Source organism: Sander vitreus, chromosome 23 (genome assembly GCF_031162955.1).
Source record: "Sander vitreus isolate 19-12246 chromosome 23, sanVit1, whole genome shotgun sequence".
NCBI classification, from domain to species: domain Eukaryota; kingdom Metazoa; phylum Chordata; class Actinopteri; order Perciformes; family Percidae; genus Sander; species Sander vitreus.
The window spans coordinates 14650416-14669679 of record NC_135877.1 but is presented as its reverse complement, the minus strand read 5'-3'; the positions used below and the strand labels follow the sequence as shown (position 1 = coordinate 14669679).

General features: G+C 41.6%; 1 protein-coding gene across 1 annotated transcript in view; it reads right to left on the bottom strand.

Moving 5' to 3' along the window:
- pcloa (piccolo presynaptic cytomatrix protein a) overlaps positions 1 to 14474 on the bottom strand; it is a 54711-nt gene extending 40237 nt beyond the window's left edge. The window contains exons 1-4 of the mRNA XM_078242644.1: positions 14263 to 14474; positions 11607 to 12199; positions 11188 to 11540; positions 8030 to 9052 (exon numbers count right to left, since the gene is read on the bottom strand). Of these exons, the coding sequence (XP_078098770.1) occupies positions 8030 to 9052; positions 11188 to 11540; positions 11607 to 12199; positions 14263 to 14474 (2181 nt within the window). The remainder of the gene's footprint in view (positions 1 to 8029; positions 9053 to 11187; positions 11541 to 11606; positions 12200 to 14262) is intronic.
- Between the last annotated feature and the right edge of the window lie 4790 nt (positions 14475 to 19264).

Sequence of the window (19264 nt, the reverse complement as noted above, 5' to 3'; positions counted from 1 at the left end):
AATCAGTATCTAAAACAAACTGGACAAATATGTATAGTACAATGTAGCCTATATAATTTTAGTACATGTGTGATTTTAATATTTGTTTCATATGAAAAACCCTCTATTTGTGCACAAATACAAGAACTCAACTCCCCTTCACCATACCTAGAGATTGGCATGGTTTTATTTCAGTTAGCCTAATAGCTGGTTTGATTTGCATTGAGAGATGATGTTATGGAAAGTACCCCATGCCAATCTCTAGGTATGGTGAAGGGTATGTGATGATGTGGGGCTATTTTAATTCCAAAGGCCAAGGGAACTTTATCAGGATGCATAGTATCCTGGATCCATGAAATAACTGGCCTTTAAAAATAAACATCTGCCTGCTATGGGAATTTAACATAGGGGTGTACTTACTTATGCCCCCTGTATTTTAAGGAAGAACATTTATTTATTTACGATACATTATTCATTCACAAAGAAAATTGGTGTCGTTAAAGATTGGATTTTTCCTCATTTATTTAATTAAGGCATTAAGATCAATTTCCAAAAGATGATTTTTTTATTCCTCTTTTTAGTCAACTTTAGCAAGGGTGTCCTAATTTTTTCACATGACTGTATGTGACAAAGCACATATTTAGTCCTTACCTAATAAAACATATAATTTATTATAGTCTGATGTGACTTAGTTTAATTTAGATTTGTTTTATTCTGTCATAAAACAACATACATTTAATATTATTGTCCTAAACCAGCATTTTGTACCAGAACTGGCCAACTATGTAGCTGTTATCAATAACTTTTGAATACCATGATTATATTTGGACTTTACTGAGTAATGTCCAAATAAAGAAAACACTGCTATGTTGAGTTCAAGTCATTTCAAGTGTTGGCCAATTCCTATACTCTCACAAAAGCTTGTATTAAGTTATAATTCTTGCTTCACCAGATGTTTCTGTCTGACAGTCAATTTTGCCTATAGGTGCTGCTAATGTGCAAGTGCAACGACAAACCACAATAATCAGGTTGTCATAGTCTGCACTGCTTAGGGCAGCATTGGCTGGCACTCACATCTTTTGTGACACTCCCCATCCTTTGGACTCCCTTTTTGGACTCCTCTTTCTGTCACAGTATTCCTTCATCTCTCTCCCCTGTCCTTCCTCCACTACACATGTTATGTGTCTGTGTGTTTGTTACTCATTTCCCAGCTGTTTAACTTTTTTCTTTTCTTACATTGGTAAGAAAAGTAATGTATGTTTTTCAGCTTGGATGCATGTGTGTATTTGTGGTTTTCACACCTTACTATTGTAAATGAACAAAAAGGTTTGACAGTTTGTGACTAGGATCTTGTCTATGTGTCTCAATCTGACAATCCAACAAGTGCCTTCCAGCTTCACTCCCTTTACCATTTTCTAATTTATTTATTTTATTTCATGCATTACGGTTTTTTTTTGGAGGTAAAGCCATTCCCTAATCCAGGCTCTGCTTTTGGCCACACCTTTTATGAATTATATTGAATATAAACTTTTAGTAAAAAAGGCGAGTCAGACACTTCATCCATAAAGCCAACTTGCTTTTTCAACTCAAATCAGAAGCTCTCCTGTCACTCTAGTAAAGACTGTTTTCAAGGGGAGAGAGAGCAGCAACAGTCAGGATGTAAATATTAGGGCTGTCAATCGATTAAAAAATGTAATCTAATTAATTACATACTCTGTGATTAACTAATCGAAATTAATCGCATACATAAATACTTTTTAAGAAAGTAAAAAAAGAAAAGAAAAAAAGGGTACTAAACAACTAATTAACTAATCGAAATTAATCGCATACATAAATACTTTTTAAGAAAGTAAAAAAAGAAAAGAAAAAAAAAGGGTACTAAACAACAGTTGGTGGCATTAAAGAACGGCTTGTTTATTGCTAAGGCCATATGGTCAAAATGAAATGATTTAATAATAATCTATAACAATAACTAATTTCCGTAGTAAATCGCTGTTGAACCATCAGATGGGAAAAGGACATTTACAATAACTTCAAATGAACCACGAGACTGTAGTTTACCAGTTTCATTGAACGCACCGTCTGTGTTGTTTCTCCGATGGCAGCTGCAGATTGTTACATACCGGTGTTGAATCCTCTACAGTAAAACACAGTCAAACTTTACACCGTTTAGCGTTAGCTGTCAGCATTTTAACCGTGTTTAATCCAGCTACTAGCTAGCGGTAGGCTAACGTTAGCTGCTGTCGAGTAGGCTATAGTGTTAACTAGCGTCATGTGCAGCGGTGTTTGTGTTTCAGAGCATCAGAGATCCAGGCAGCACATTCTCGTCTCCCTCCTTCATTTTTCTCAGATTAATTAATCGAAATTAACGCGTTATTTTGACAGCCCTAGTAAATATACAACAGCCTGTGCTAACTAGATGAGGCCAGTGCCAGAATGTGTGTTTTGTCAAGTGTCTGTCTCTGCCTGCCTGTCCTTGCCTCTCTGTCTCACCAGGGCTCAGTGCTGGCAAACATAATGTCTTGGCTTTTTTCTCCACTTCTTGGTGCTAAAGACTCAGCGACTAAAATGTGGCCCTTGCTAAGCATGCAAGCACCAGTAAATTAGAAAGGGGATAATTGGAAAGCATTCTGTAGTGGAGCTGGAGGGCGAGCTGTGTAAAAAGGTAGAGAAGAGGCTGTTTGCAGTGGCTGAGGACAGTTCATTTCAATCAAAGCAATTTCTAAAACAAAGGTAAACCACTTGTCACAGCTTGAACAAGGTCTTGGACCTGGTAAATAGGGCAAACAACACGGTACCTGTTTACCCTGTGTGATCACTCGGTAAAACATGAACATAATATGTACAGTACATTACTATTCATGTACCAGCATTCACACTGCTAAAATAACTAAAATTGCACCACTTTTCCAATGCACCCCCAAGCCACCACCCCCCCCCACACACACACACACACCTTAATGTCTAAAAATACCATCCATTTCAAGCCTTCCAAGGTGGCCGTGTGGGGGACTCTGTGGGTTGCCTGGTGCAACAGAAAGACCCTTTTAAAGGAGGAAATATGAAAGAGGGAACACAAAATAGCCTAGAGAGAGAGAGAGTGAGAGAGAGAGAGAGAGAGAGAGAGAGAGAGAGAGAGCTACCCTGCAATAGCTTGTGTTGTCTCCTCTATGGTTCTTTTGTGGCTGTGACTATTTTTGTACACTTCAGCCTCCTGGGCAAATGATGGAAAAGCTGTTAGGACTGGACTGTAAAGGCCAGATATAGACTAACCTGGACTAACACACCAACCGATTCAACCAATTCATATCACAACTGGATTGTTTATGCAAGATGTAATAGATTATGTAAAGAGGAGAACAAACGCCACCAGGCTAAGAGAGGGCCTTGACTGTACTGTGTGTATGCATGACTGAGGCTGTTGGTGTACTCTACATATGCATGTGTGTATTCTATGTATGACCATGAAGCATGCATTTATCTGCCAGTGCAGACTCAGGAGGGTTCAGACTGTAGAAGGGCATTGTTATTCTGTGCATGGCACCACCACAGAATAACAATAAGGGAGGAAGACACAGGAAACACAACGTAGTGAGTGAGTGTTAGCACAGATGTGAGGATGTGAAAGACACGGGCCTACCAACAAAAACATGCAAGTCCAAACACACGTTAAACACATTGAATTAACTTACATTTATTCACTGGAGAACACACCTAACCTTAACTATAACTGTTGATCCAACATTTAACTTATGCATAATTCCAAAGTTACCGAACAACAACTTCATAAATGGTTACTTTTGTGGTATTGATATTTGACATTCAGATAGGTCAAGGAACTGCTTAGGAAGGGAAACTGCAATAGCCTACGACCATCATGTTTGAAAAACAAACATTCAGCACATCCAAATCTGCCTTATTTACACATTGTGTAAATATAATCAACTAATTGCTAAATTTTTCATGTGTTAAATTTTTTTTTAAAGAAATTAATTGCAATTTTTCGCAGTCAGTGGAACCATGCAGCACCTCAAAAGCACTATCACAAGTTCTGCATATTATCAAAACTGTACCATGAACACAATTAGGATACAATGATGGTAGTGACTACATTAGTAGATAAAGATACAGCACTGTATCTGCTTTTATTACTCCGTACTGAAAATATAGTGGCAACTTGGAGTCACCATGATGTTGCCAAGTAGTGCCAATAGTCTTTAGTAGTTTTAATAGTTAGTTAATAGTTAATAGTTTTTTTTACACTTATTTCTTTGTACAAATTAAACAAACAAGATATAACACATTAATTAGTGAGCTTGAGATGTGCTAGTGGGCGGATTCTATTGCATTTGGACAGAGCCAGGCTAGTAGTTTCCCCCGTTTTCAGTCTTTATGCTAAGCTAAGCTAACTGGCCGCTGACGATAGCTTCATATTTACCATACAGACATGAAAGTGGTATCAATCTTCTCATGTAACTCTCGCCAAGAATGCAAAGCATATTTCACAAAATGTCAAATATTCCTTTAAATATAATAGCTTTGGCGCACTTTGTTTTTACTTTGAATGGAGCCTGGTTAACATGTTTCTCTGTTTCCTGTCTTTGAGGATAAACAAATCCTTAAGATAAATGTGATGTCAGTCCTTAAACCTGACAGCAGAAATCTTGGTTTGTTCCTTTACAACATATAATGGCTAGGATCCTCCCTTTTCCACAGCCTTACAGTGTTTAATAATTAAGGCCAGGGAGGCCATTTGATATATTACAGCAAAGCATCTCCGATGAGTAAAATACTTTGTCAGCTGTATATCTACAGTAATGTAGTGGTCATTTTAAAGGTGAGTAAACTGTAAACTCCCAATCACACGTCAATTTAATTAATATAAAAAAATGAATGCACATTTGGTATGGTTAACTGTTATGTCAGACTACAGAGTAGCTGGGCACAGGTGCATTCACCCTTCACTACGTCATTGTATCTATGACTGTATCTTAAGAAGCAGGAACCATAGATTGTCATTAAGCATCGAAATGGGAACAAATGCAGCTGTGACTCGAAATATTCCACAGAGCTTGGTAAGAAAGGTGAGATTCAGTTGGTTCTCATTGGTGTAGGTGATACATGTAGCTTGCAGCCTACTCTCTTAGCTTGGATTATTTCGTTCGTGCTTGTTGGCAAAGTGGTGCCTCTCCCATTTTTACGCAAGACTTCTCAGACGAGCACACTCATTACTGATAAGGGCAACATGACATGGAGCCTGGAGCTACAGTATCATCACTGAGCAGCACTGGACACACACATCTACAGACTTTCCCTACATCAAAGGGTAGTAACAGTGAGAAAGGCAAAGGGATAGCACCACTAAGGGAGATTCTGACACAGAGAAAACACTGTGTTTAAGAAGAGGATAAGCTCACAAAAAACACTGGCATTAAGTGTGTCTCCTCCAGGCCTTATATTAAGATTAAAGGATACAGAGAAAGAAGAGATAAAACAGAGTGAAATGATATAGAGATTTTAAGAAAATGTGACAGAAAAATCTTCAGAGGGAAAAAGATGGACAAAGATGGAGGGCTGTGATGGTGAAAACAAAATAAGAAGAAAATTGAGAAAAACCATGATGGCGAGTGCTTTTCCTTCTGGGGTGCCTCTTTTCACGACTCATATTGATGAGGATTAAGCACAGACACTTCAGTCAAGGATCAAGCCTCGATAAAAATGACAGGCTTCCTGTTGCCCTTTAAATCCTTTTAAGAAACAGAGATTACGCCTACACACGGTTGACACATATGTTATGCATGCACTCTCAACCTTCAGTATTTTAGTGGACATACAGAACTGTAGCTAAATAGATCCCAAAAAACACACCACAAATTGTAGTGATGAAAAGTCACTGAGACAAGCAACACAACTACAGTATGCAAGTTCACACCAGCCTGCCCAGTCTCTAAAGTCTTGAAAATAAAACATACTGCTCAGTTACCACACACTCACGTACACACACTCTGACCCACTCACATGCGTCAGCAAGTAAACCCCTACTGACAGCCAAAATTATGACAGCGAATGACACAGAAGCGAGGCACAGTACGTAGGGGGTAGATGACTCAACCAAGGTGTGTGTGTACTGTATGTCTCCTACAGCCATACTCCACAAGGTACTGCTGTTTTAAGATTTAACTCATTTTATTCTAGTTCAAGATGTGTTGAATAGTGCTGTCACGACTGTATGTCCTGATAACACATGGCAGCCATCTTGTTTTGGAGTGCTACTGTAGCAGTGGGGCAGGGGACAATTTCAATAATAATGTTGAACATTCATGTACTTCATAGCAACCTGTAGGCAATTTGTTCATTTTAATAGAGAGGGCGGACCCGGTTCATTTTGTTCACCTGCGACTAGCCAACCGCCCTATGAACAACTCTTTTCCAATACCCCCCACCCAAGATCCAAGACGAAACTAACAGAAGGGTGGGACTGGTGAAAAAAGTCACAATTACACATCTGTTTGCTACTTCAGCACCACGGACAGCGCCATGGATTAACCAATACATAGCACAGTTAGGCTACTGATATTTTAGAGCCATGATCAGGGCCATAGAATCTAACTTGCACAACTACACACAACCAAACTGGCATGTCAAAATATTGATTAAGGATGATTGCTTATCGTTATGTGCGAGATTCCAGGAAGTCAGTGCTCCAAGCCAAGATATACCCGTTTCCCCCTCTTTTCAGTCTTTATGCTAAGCTAAGCTATCCAGTTGCTGGCTGTAGCCTTATGTTTAACGAACAGCATGAGAGTGGTATTATGTAACATGTGAAAGTTCAGACTGCACTGTACTGACATACAAAATGTGTCCATTCTTACATGTTGTAGGTTTCACCTTCATATCTGAGTAATAGTAATGGAAAGTAAAGGAAGGTAAATATCTCTTAGAAGCCAAGCTTATTTTGCTAGATCTTTCTTTAACAAAATAAAGGTTAATTTCCCATGAGGATTTAGCATTTCCTGTACATAGATACGGTGGAGTCCATTCTCAGCTCAGTCCCACTCGCTGTTACAGAAGACTCTTCAGTGAACCAAAAATACACAGCAGATTACTAAAGACACACTTAAACCACCAGCTAACAAAGTAGTTAATAGGCCATGATAGAGCTACTGAGAACACTAGATTGTGCTCTGACTCGCATGACCATGTCAAGAGGATATAATTAAATATTGTACTGTAAATCACTTAGGCCTTCAGTTAATTTAACCATGCATGGCTTATAATTTTCAATGAATGTGTAGATTATGAGAGATATATGAGAGATATAAATAATAACTAAGATACTTCATATGGAATATTAAGTGGATGTAGCTGGCATATGTGAATATGTTTTGCCTCCATGCTGAGAAACCACTCAACCGAAAGCACTTTTTGGCCTGTATTACCACAATATACTGATCCTACACCATAGAGTACCATCTGCTCTGTGGACCTCAACGCAGTCTTGTGATGTTGCATCCATGTGGGACAAAACACCACGGTAACACCGGCAAACCAGTCCCCACACCTCGGAAGATAAGCAGGCCAAAAGTGTTTGATTTCCACGTCATCATTGAGCAAGCTAAGACAATGAATAGACACACTCTCATGTGCACAAACGCACACAATCGAACATGCATCGCACGCATGATACAAATCCTACAAGCTTGCATCCGATTTCACCATGAAAGAATAGTCAATAGAAAGATATTTGTGAATTTGTACACACAAGCAGACATGGCCACACAAACACGTATACTGTACACACACATGGTAAACTAATGTACAACTAGTAACATGCTATCCTCCTTTCAGAGTACTTTTCAAGATGCTACTGGGGAAAAACGCAGAGCTGAAAACTCCTAATAGTATCTTTACAGTGACCTATTTCAAAGAAACATCTAGAGGATGTTTGCATTCTATTTATACACGACAGATTGCATAAATTACAGGTAGATGCAGTGTGTTGAAGCTGAAGCAGGAAGCTGTGGGGCTTAAAAAAAACGGTAGTTCTTACCTCTCCTAAATGGGGAGTAGGATTAAATCCACAAAGATTGCAAACTGTCTTCTTGCACTCGGTGCAGAAGCTGTAGTTGGGCGTGTCTGCTGAGCCAGTGTTCAGCTCCACATTACAGAGAGGGCAGCTTTCCTTGGTTGTTGAGGTTGGGGCAGGTCCAGGTTTGGCTGGTGGCACCTTCTCTTCCTGTTCCACAGAAATGGTTCTGGGGGGTTTCTTGGACTTAGTTGGAGTGTCAGGAGCAGAGTCCGAATCAGGAGGAGACCCAGGTAGAGAGAAGGGGGAGTCAGGTGGTGAGCCGGGGCCAGAATCTGCAGGAGAACCTGGTCCAGAGTCTAGGGGTGACCCAGGTGGAGAACCTCCTGCCTTCTCATCCTCTCCGGAGACAAGATTAGAGGCTGAACTCAAGAGTGATGATCCAAAGCTGAACATTTGAGAAGCAGCAGCTGGAGGTTTTGCCGTTTCAGTCAACCCTCCAAGACCGCCAAACAACTTCCCAGCCACTGACTCCTCCTGCTTTGGTGCGGCCTGTGCTTGAGGCTTCGACGATTCCATCAAACCGCCAAACCCACCAAACAGTTTCCCTGTAACGGACTCTGCAGCTTGTGAAGCAGCCGCAGGAGGTTTGGCTGTGTCTGTCAAGCTTCCCAGACTAATACCTCCAAATCCCCCAAAGAAGCTGGACTCCTGTTTGGCTTTAGATGGAGACTGCTGGGGACTGGACTTCGGCTGAATGGGGCGGCCTGTCTTGGGGTCAATCTTGGGGGATCCTCCCAATGAGGAGCCAGGGGAAAGCGGCCCAGGAGAGGTAGGACCTGGGGATTTCTGCCTCGGTGTGGTTGGCGGCGTTAGCCCTTGGTCGGTGGTACTCTGCTGCTTTATCAGCAGCTTGCCAGGCTTGCCAGATGCCTGTCTCTGGGGTGAGGGCGGGGCTGAACCTTGTTTGGGCTGTGTCATTCCAGGGGGATCCATACCTCCCATAGCTCGCTGCATCTGGCAGTTCAGACATAGCCACTCTTTACCCTGTGCATGAAACAAAAGATGGGTTAGATTTGACTGGAACAAATGTATACACCGTTATGAGCACAGATAAGAATAGCATGTGTAATAACAGTATATACACAGGCAAGCATAACCAATTAAACCCCTAAAATAATCATTTTCAAGACACATTTAGAGACGTGTCCACTAATTAGTGTATCAAATGATGTTAAATCCTGTTTTCCATAGGCAAATCATTTCTTATACCGTGAGATAATTCAAATCTGGCAGGAGTTACATAAATACTAATACGTAATAAGAATACATTAATATTCATATTAACGTGTGTTTCTAACTAAAATAGAATAAAAACATGTTATTTCTACACATGATTGTTTTAATTCAGCAATAACACAAAGTCTGTAAACCAAAGGAATATTTTTAACAGAAAGGCATACACTATTTATTTATTTATTTATTAATGCTATTGGTTCTTTCATCTATCATAGGTTGTGTAAATGTTAGACAACCATAAACAGTTGCATTTCATTGTCTCTGTTTTGACCATACGGTATATGTCAACACCTGCTCCCAAAAAAGCCTGGTTACACCACAGTGCTCTTTGTTTAGTGTTCAGGGTATCTATGTTTCCACTGTGTGCAAACCACAGTGTTTGAAGGGGGCCAATGTTGACAATTTGATCACTATCTAGAAAAGAACAATTGCATACAACATAAACAGAGATGAGGTCAATTCAACCAATCTAAAAAGTATACAGTGTAGTATACTGTAACGGCAAACAGCATTACATTTGTAGACGTTATTCTGAATTCAATCTGCATAATAATAAATCCTAAGAAGAGGCTCAAGTAGAAGGAACCGGTCATTCTGCTGGGCTGTAATCAATGCCCACTAGTGTTTTCTGTCCATATGTAACAGAGTGTCGTCAATGGCTGGCACAGTATCTTCCTGTGGCCATGACATGAGTCACCTTGATCAACATTCCCTGGGTCCATATGGTCCCTCTGCTCCTCAAATCATGTGCCACTCTTATGAGATGCAGTCCCTTCGCCAGGCTCAGAGAACAGCAATATGATGCTAACAGCCTCGTATTGGATTTAATAATAGAGCAAATATATTTGGTCTTATATTTAAACTTATTTTTAAAATATTAGTTTTATTCATTTGAAACATACCAATCTTCAATAATTTCCATTGTTTCCAATTCAGTTTGACTGTTTTTGAGAATTTCCTCTCTCTATATCACAAAGTAATTTAATGATATTTAAGATGTTCATTAAGCTCTTAACAACATTTGAGTGTGAATACTGGAGTAAATAAGCTTTGATGATTACATTTTGCAGTGTAATGTGGATTTAGCAACCTGAATAGACACTTTGATATTTCACAAACAGAAAATGTAATAATTTGTGACTTACACCCCATGCGATCAATAACATGGACTGTCTTGTGTATTATAAGACAAATGCCAGCATCCCTGGCAGCAGACTGGTATTTTATTTTACCGTTGCATATTTATTATTTAGAAAACTGACAGCTACATTATGCAAAATGCTTACATCAATGTAAGTCATTAAAAGGTCCCATGGCATGAAAATTTCACTTTATGAGGTTTTTTAACATTAATATGAGCCTGCCTATGGTCCCCCAGTGGCTAGACATGACGATAGGTGTAAACCAAGCCCTGGGTATCCTGCTCTGCCTTTGATAAAATGAAAGCTCAGATGGGCCGATCTGGAATCTTCCCTTTATGACGTCATAAGGGGAAAGGTTACCTCCCCTTTCTCTGCTTTGCCCGCCCAGAGAATTTGGCCCATCCATGAGAAAGAGAGAGACATCATGGCTTGCAAATGAGTGAAGCATGGCAGTTGGTCAAGGCCACACCCCCACCCTCCACCTTGCCCCGCCTCTCTCCGCCTCAATAGCATTTAAAGCTACAGACACACAAATGGCACGTCCTAAGTAAGCTCATTGAGGGACTGGCTCTAGTGGCTGCAATTCTGCACCAAGGCTGAATTTCGGGAAAGAGACTTCAGTATTAGGGGACCACTAAGGCCTATATAAGAGCATCCAAAAAGCAGCATGTCATAGAACCTTTAATATGATACATATTTTTATAAAAATAAAAAAAATAAAAAATAAAAAAACTGTCTTACCGCTGAGTCTGGGGGGCTGAACCCGCAGAGGCTGCAGACCTGGTTCTTACACTCAGTGCAGTTGTTGTAATTAGGGGGGTCCTTTGACCCAATGTTTAGCTGGGTGGTCTTACACAGTGGACAGAGTCCTGCTCCAGTTTTTCCAGCCCCCTGCTGACCAGGAGGCCCTCTGCTCTTAGCTGGCTCTACAGGATGAGCCCCAGGGCCTGGTGGCCCTTGCTGTTTGGGTCCAGGCTTCCCAGGTCCTTGCTGAGGGGGTCCACCTTTTTGCTGGGGAGGGCCACGCTGTATGGCACCTTGACCTGGTGGTCCTTGACCTGGTTTGGGGGCCTGTTGCCCTGGGGGTCCTTGGCCTGGTGGACCCTGACTTTGCCTGGGGGCCTGCCCAGGAGGACCCTGGCCAGATTTTGGCCCCTGGCCTGGTGGTCCCTGTCCTTGCCTGGGGGCCTGCCCAGGGGGTCCTTGGCCAGGAGGACCCTGGCCAGACTTTGGTCCCTGGCCTGGTGGTCCCTGTCCTTGCCTGGGTCCCTGACCAGGGGGTCCTTGCCCTGGTTTTGGCCCCTGTCCAGGAGGGCCTTGACCCTGTTTCTGAGGTCCTCCCTGTTGTGGTCCCTTTGGACCTGGCCCTTGCTGAGGGCCCTTGCCTGGTGGCTTTCCTCCCTGCTTGGACTCAAGTGTTGCAGATGCATCTCCCTCCTCCTCATCCCCAAATAGTCCAAACTTGGGAATGTTGACAGAATCCCCCATGGAGGATATGGAGGAGGAGACAGAGGAGGTCATAGATGACATGAAGCTGGAGCCAAACATGCTGGATGACTTGGTCTCTGGGTCTTTTGGCTCCTGCCGGAATCTGGATTCAAAAAGGCTGAGGGATGAGGGGCTGCGGCCCGGTGTGGGCTTGCCAGGTGGACCCTGGTTGAAGGCGTCTACAGTACGACTCTTACTGAGACCTGTAGGGCCCCTGGAGGCCCCTACCTGCTGGGAACGCTGATGGGTATCAGATTCTGATGGTCTGGAAAAGAGAAAAAGAGAAAGTTTTTCTTAGCACTGCTTTTATTGCTATTGTTGATTTGTGTTTACTTTGGAAATGTGAGAACATTTTATAAGCCAAGTCCACACCAACTCTCAGCTGACCCAGTGTCAAAAAACAAACAACAGAACTGTCAATGAGAGTTTAAGACCAGATGGCTCTGAAATATACTTTAGCTCATTTACCTGCCTTATCCCTTAATTTGTCATTGTAATTTGTGATGTGTGTGGTGATCAATTGACACTAAAATCATGAAGAACCTAAATAGCTCTCATATTAATTCATGCTAATACTTGCTAATGAATAAAGTGTCAGTATATGTAGTCTTTTCAGTGCATTTACTATGTTCCATCTCAAACAGTATTGCTTATGATGTTTACCAACTCCTCTGCCTCTACTGTAGCTTTACTGTGCTAAATTAAGACCATAAAACTAGCTCTTTGTTAATCTCAGGCCCTTTCAACACATCAGTGGACACAGAATGTAAAGCTAGCAGCCTTGGGGTAAAGCTGACAGGAAAGTGAATACCGCTGAATGACATGGAGTGTAGATCATTGAGATAGAAAGGGAAATGTTTGCCTCTATGGGGGTGAGATGAGACATCTTTGTTAGCTCAGACTGAGAGGCAACCTACACAACCAACACACACTGCTAAGCACAAGCGTGAAAGTGAACGGGATCCTTAGAGAAATGCATCAATGTGGGCTAATGTTTTGTTATTGTATGATGATGTGTGTATGCAACATACAGACCCAGTGGTTTCTTAGGCTGCTGTTTGAAAGTCCCTGGTGCTTCTGCCATTATGTCTGAGAAAAATTACATTACCAGGCAATAAAGTTTAATGTTGTAATGAATACAGCATTTGATTTTTTACAGTGAGCACTGAGTAATACATGACTTTGCATGGTAAGAGCCCAGCAAACTGTACAAATTGTAAGTAGTAGTGTTGCAATGCTGTTGGCCAATCCACTGCAGCCGACAGTAGCAGCGTATTTTAGCACCTTGGACAGCGACCAAACTCCGAGACTAATGCCAAGATGAAATCCCACTTTTAAATACAAAAAAAGCAGAAATCAGCAGGAGGGAAGTCTGTGAGTGATGACATTAACGCTGCTGTTCTATTTATAGTCATATTTATATTAATGCACCTCCCTCCCCTCCCCCCATCTCTAGCTCGGGTATAAATAAAAAATCTCCACCAATTGGAGCCATTTAGCAGCACCGCACATCATTTTATTAGATATCGAGGGATCTTTCACTATTATATGAGTAACATTTAAATCGGAATCGTTATGGAACTGGCAGCATATTGTTTTCATTGGCAGCTTTCTACCTCCCCCTCCATAACACAGCATCAAATCCAATGTATGCGAGATTCAGAAGTAGAGAGTATAATTGGCAATATTTTAAAGAGCGGATACACGGCTGATAAAGGTAGTGGATTTGTTTATCTGGGTGTTCAAACGTCGTTCAGATGGGAAAAAAAACACTGGGCACGACAAATTTTCTTACCCAGCAGGCTTTTCGAAAATTTCGCACAAATAGGCTACTGGAGGTGTGTCTCTCTGATCTCACACGGAGAGACAACCCGCGGACACCGAGTCAAACCATTCACCAATTCAGACTAATTTCACACATTGAGTCTCAGAAAAGAGAATGGCGAGCAGTTAAAACGAGGCCTGCGCAAATGTGTAAAGACAGCAGAATACACAACGTTCAAAGCGGCAGCTTGTCAATTAAACGTGCCCAGGCAATATTAGAGCTGTAGGCTATCAGACGACAAATCTTTTACTGTCATGCTGATCATCAAATGTTAATGATAATCCATTACAGTGAGCTCTAAGAATGGAATAATTTCTTAGTGCGGTTGGGAGGATCAAAAATGGGCGTGAACAAGCTCCCTGCCTCCTTATAGCATCTTTGACGCTTTCCAAATGATTCTTCACACAACCACAACACATCCATCGGTCCTCTCTCACGAATCATAGCGTGGTTAGTGGGGATACTTTAAGTGCATAAAAATGCTGGTAAAAAAAAAGCCCTGCCTTCGTGCAGCTGCTGCGCCTCCGGGCTGCCTGGCTTGCGCCCTTGACATCGCCGCGGCGAGCTGCCTCCTCTGCTCCTCGCTGAGTTCACTCAGGTTGACCGGTGTCCCATCGGGGACCCGGACGAAGCCGCCTTTCCCGTCAGGTGCCAGCCCCTCTGGTAGCCCAGACGGCGGCCCTTCGCCTCCTTCCAAGCTCGCTTCGTTCCCCATGATCGACCCCTCCCGTCCACTGTATTCGGATCAATGTACGACCCGAGCCCCCTCCGCGTTTTTACGTCCAAAGTGCGCAGAGAAGACGGCGTTTCTCGGTATCTCGTAGCATCTCAGATGATTTATTTTCAGAGGTTACTTTTCTTCCCTGTGATGTCGTTCCTTTTCCCTCGTTTCTCCTTGTTTTTCCGTGTCGCGCATCTCTGCAGCTGTACACCACAGTTACCACAGTTTTCCGTGAGGGGGGGTCTCTGTTTTACTATTGCTCAGTCAAAGAAGGTGGCTTCCGGTAGCTTTTACAAAAATAAAATCCTAATTAGCTAGTGTTAATGTAGGTATTAAGTTGTGTGTCTTTGGGAAATAAAATAACTGCATAATACAGAGCCTGAAATTAATCTAAACATGAAAAACCACATTATACACTATACCACACAAAGAATACCATGTAGATCGTATAACATAGCAGATGAGTGGGAAATAAGTCTGCCAGTCTTCACTTTAAAAGTCTGGACTTCTGCTCCGCCACCCTGACACTTCATTCATTGTAATCTCAAATAAAACATTTTAAGGCTTTTATATTGACACCAAACTTATAACAGGCCCTTTCCGTTATTTTCTATGTAACACTGGTTCTCTTGACGCAGGATCTCCAACAGCCTCTCGACTCTGCTGATCACCGCGCATGTGCCTCCTCTGACAGGTGATCCGAAGACATCAGCGGAGGAAAATATGTTTAAAGGGGACTTACTGAGCTAAATGTGTCTGGTTTGATTGTTTAAAGAATCGAGGCTAAGCGGAACATAAAGTTACAGGGGGGGGGGGTCATTGATGTTTTTGTTTTAGTAATTTATTATCATTTTAAAGTAGAAAGACAAGAGAGTTGTAGTAAATATTGTTTGTGGGTCAAGTATCTGGAGCTCCAGCAAAAGGCTTAAGGAAGTCCATATACTGTATGATCACACACCCAACCTCTCCACATACAAAGCTTCTCTGTCTTGTGTTATCCCAGAGTGAGAAAAATGCTTTCCCAGGATTTATACTGTATATAATAAGAAACTCTGTGTGCCTCTTTTTCCATCCAGGACTAGCCATTCCTCAGAGCAACTAAAAGCATTAGAGCAATGGCATTTCAAATGCCATATATCTAATTTTAGGGGAAATTGCTATCATAAAATATTCAAAAACACAGATAAAACATCTGCAGAGGTCTTCAGATGACAATAGCATGAATAATATCGCTTGCGTTGTTCTTTTTTTCAGTTGGCAGCTGTAAGATGTCTCATTTTATATCTTAACGCTTTATATTCTCAAATGTGCAACTGAAGGCTGGCAGGAAACATGTGGGGACATCAGGTTGACTATAGCCAGATACATCATGAATTCTTTATCTCCTCTTGTGAATATTGGGTGTTATCATGGGGAACCCTGCATGTGATTAAATAAGTGTAAAATAAAAAGCTCACTAATGAAAGAGAATCAGAGGCTGCAGTATGTTGCATCCAGTATATGAACCTGAAAGCAAAATGAGACAAAATTCCATTTCATCAGACCACATGCTGAAAATGACTGCAGAACAAACCTATAGTATATTTAGCTCCACTGTACTGAGAATATGCACAGCCAGTCACCCGATCCCGCGCGTAGGATATTAAAATCTTTTGCCTCTGCTGTACATCAAACTGATATGTTGCATTATGACAGCGAGTGCTCATTTGCTGTGTTGTCTGTGGAGCTCTGGGGCAGATGTGTCCTCTATGCACCCAGCTCAGAGCCCTCAGTACCTGGGCAGGGGTGAAGAGGAAGACTGGGTGACTAGTATGTACCAAGGGGAACCCAGCCAAAGACATATTTACTGTATGTGTGTCCATCATTTTTTACATAGAAAAAATTCAGAATAAAAAAGATTAAGGACCATGTGACACTACAGATCATTATTAAACCAAATGGTAGATGTGATGACAGCTCCTGCAAGTGGAATATTAGATACCATTGTATTCTGTCTGTGTCTTTGCTATTGTGTGCCTAACCGTTTGATTTTAGCTTACAAATTATAACAAAATATAGCACAATTTGAATCGTGAGGGCAATGCACAACATATAAATGTTTTGTCTGTTTCCTTATAGTTTGACATTTTGGGAAATGTGCTTATTTGATTTCTAGCAAAGAGTTAAATGACAAGATTGATACCACTCTAATGTCTGCACAGTAATATGAAGCATGGAGCCAGGAGATGGTTAGCTAAGCTTAGCAAAAAGACTGGAAACAGGGGGAAACAGCTACCCTGGCTCTGTCCAAACGTAACAAAGTCTACCTTTTAGCACCTCTAAAGCTCACTAATTAACATATTGTTTGTTTAATCCATACAAAAACTGAAATGTTTACAGGGGGTTATGTGCTGTATTATTCCTGTTGGTTGCGAAGAAAGCCACTCTTCCAAATAGCCTGGCACTTAACCAAACCCTGTCGATTTTACACTTTGTTTTTTGTACAGCTTAAACAAACAAGATATAATGTGTTAGTTAGTGAGTTTTAGAGGTGGTTACCCGTTTACCTCTGTTTCTGGTGTTTATGCTAAGTTAAGTTAAGATAACTGTCCCCTGGCTCTGTCTTCAAAAGACTTAGAGACATCTTATCTAACTCTCAAAAAGAAAATAATCATATTTCTTAAAGTGTAAAATGTTTCCTTTAATAGATTAGAGGCGGGGAAATGGCCATACACCAACATGCTGTTGACCATGGTGGGAGTTGCGGCCACAGGGTTCAAATCAGCTTTACTGTTTCCTTTCATGCTTTGCTTTTTTCCCAACCAACAGTCCTCCTTTCTTAATTCCCTTTTCTTTATCTGCACATTTAAAATCATATTTTCTTCATCTCTACCTCATCTCTTTGGTGTTCCTATGTATAGATATGCCTCATTTCTTTTTTATTAGTCTTCCTTTTTCCTTTCAGTCTTTCTCCTCCTCACCTTAGTGTACGTGTACGTGTAGGCAGCCGTGAGTCTTGGTTTCTGTCTTCAGTGATAAACAATGAGTGTAGCGATTGCTCTGCCCCTGCGCTTCTTCCCACTGATCACTGAAGCGTGGCCTGATTGTCTCTACGCTGTGAGTCGGAAGTCTCTCTCTCTCTCTCTCTCTCTCTCTCTCTCTCTCTCTCTCTCTCTCTCTCTCATATAAACATAAACATACTGACTGAAGCATCCAGTCATGAAGCAAACACATTCACCCAGACAGACAGGCAGACAGACACACAAACACACAGACACACAAACACACAGGTGTAAACACACCACATCAAACACAGACCCGGGGACAAGCACTCTCTGAGGCATGTGCAAACCCAGCAGTTTATACGCATGCGCGCACACATGTGCACGCGCACGGAGCTGTCAGCTCACACAGTGATAAAAAGACACACATGAATATTATTCTACACAACCACACACAAACACTAAATTATAACCAACAGGAGCTGTCTGACCACTTCACCCTCCAGCCAGGAGGTATGAACATACACACCCTCAAATTACCCTCTGCTGTATCCAGCGGGATTAGGCTGACCGCCACAGCCCTCACACACACACACACACACACACACACACACACACACACACACACACACACACACACACACCTTTCAGGGCCCTTTAAGAATATTTCTAAGTAAACAACATATTGAAATGTATCCCAGATAAGGATGCATTCCTGAAATCCTACTTAAGTAAATGTACAGCAAAATGTGCTTTAAGTACAACAATGCTTTCCTAGCTTTGTGCTTCTTTTTTGCCGGGTCAGCCATGACGATAGTGTGAAAAACTCCATCGCTACCTTGTTAGCCGGTTCCTGAATGGGCGTATGTGTGTAGTGCCGTGAAGCAATACGTTACATCGCGAGACCTGATATCACGCGATACTTCCTGATGCTGAGGCCGGTGGCTTGCCGGCCGAAAGTTGCAAGGGTGGTTTTTCCGCTCACAGGCGCTATGGGGAAGCGAGATGACCATCCTTAAACTTGAAAAAAGTCATAACCATTCCAATGACTCCAAAGCTGTACAGTTAAGGTAACTTAAGCTAAAAAAACTGCATAGTTCCCCTTTAATGTAAGATCTTAATATGAAATGTAACTAGTACAAGTACCTTAAAACAGCATTAAAATACAGTAGTTGAACTTCGTTTTTGACAATTTGTGTGAGATGTATTTGTGCTGTGTAGCCAGGCCAATGTAACTTGAGTCTGGTAACCAGATAACACACACTGCACTGTGTTCATTAAATTTGGATACTCAGTTGGGGTATGAGGCAAAGCCATTAACAAAGGCAATTTATTTTGCTGCAGGGATCGGTGCAACTACAAAAAGTACTAACAATATCTTACTACACACAACAAGTTGCAGGTTTACCCATTAACACAATTCACCAAAGACACCACTATCAAACTAAGATACCTTTTAGACAAATATGTCCCACAATAGCATCTTTTCCCCTGTAATAGAGTGGAGTTCTTGTCTAAAAACAATCTATGAGAACCTTCCTATGAGAGCTTTTAATCCATAATCCCCTGTTCTATTGAGAAACAAGCAGTTTTGTCTCCAAAAGACAGGCAAAAACGAGTTACATACCTTTAGTGTGTTAATGTGCAGGAGTATGTATCCACAAAGTCGGTATGATGAGGTAAGGGAGCTCCAGGGAAATGGCGTACTTGCATGTGATGTTTAATTTCTGCTATATTAGGACTGAGCCTTTCTCATCCCTATTAGCAAACCTGTCACGCGCCTAACACCGCCCCTCGGCGCTT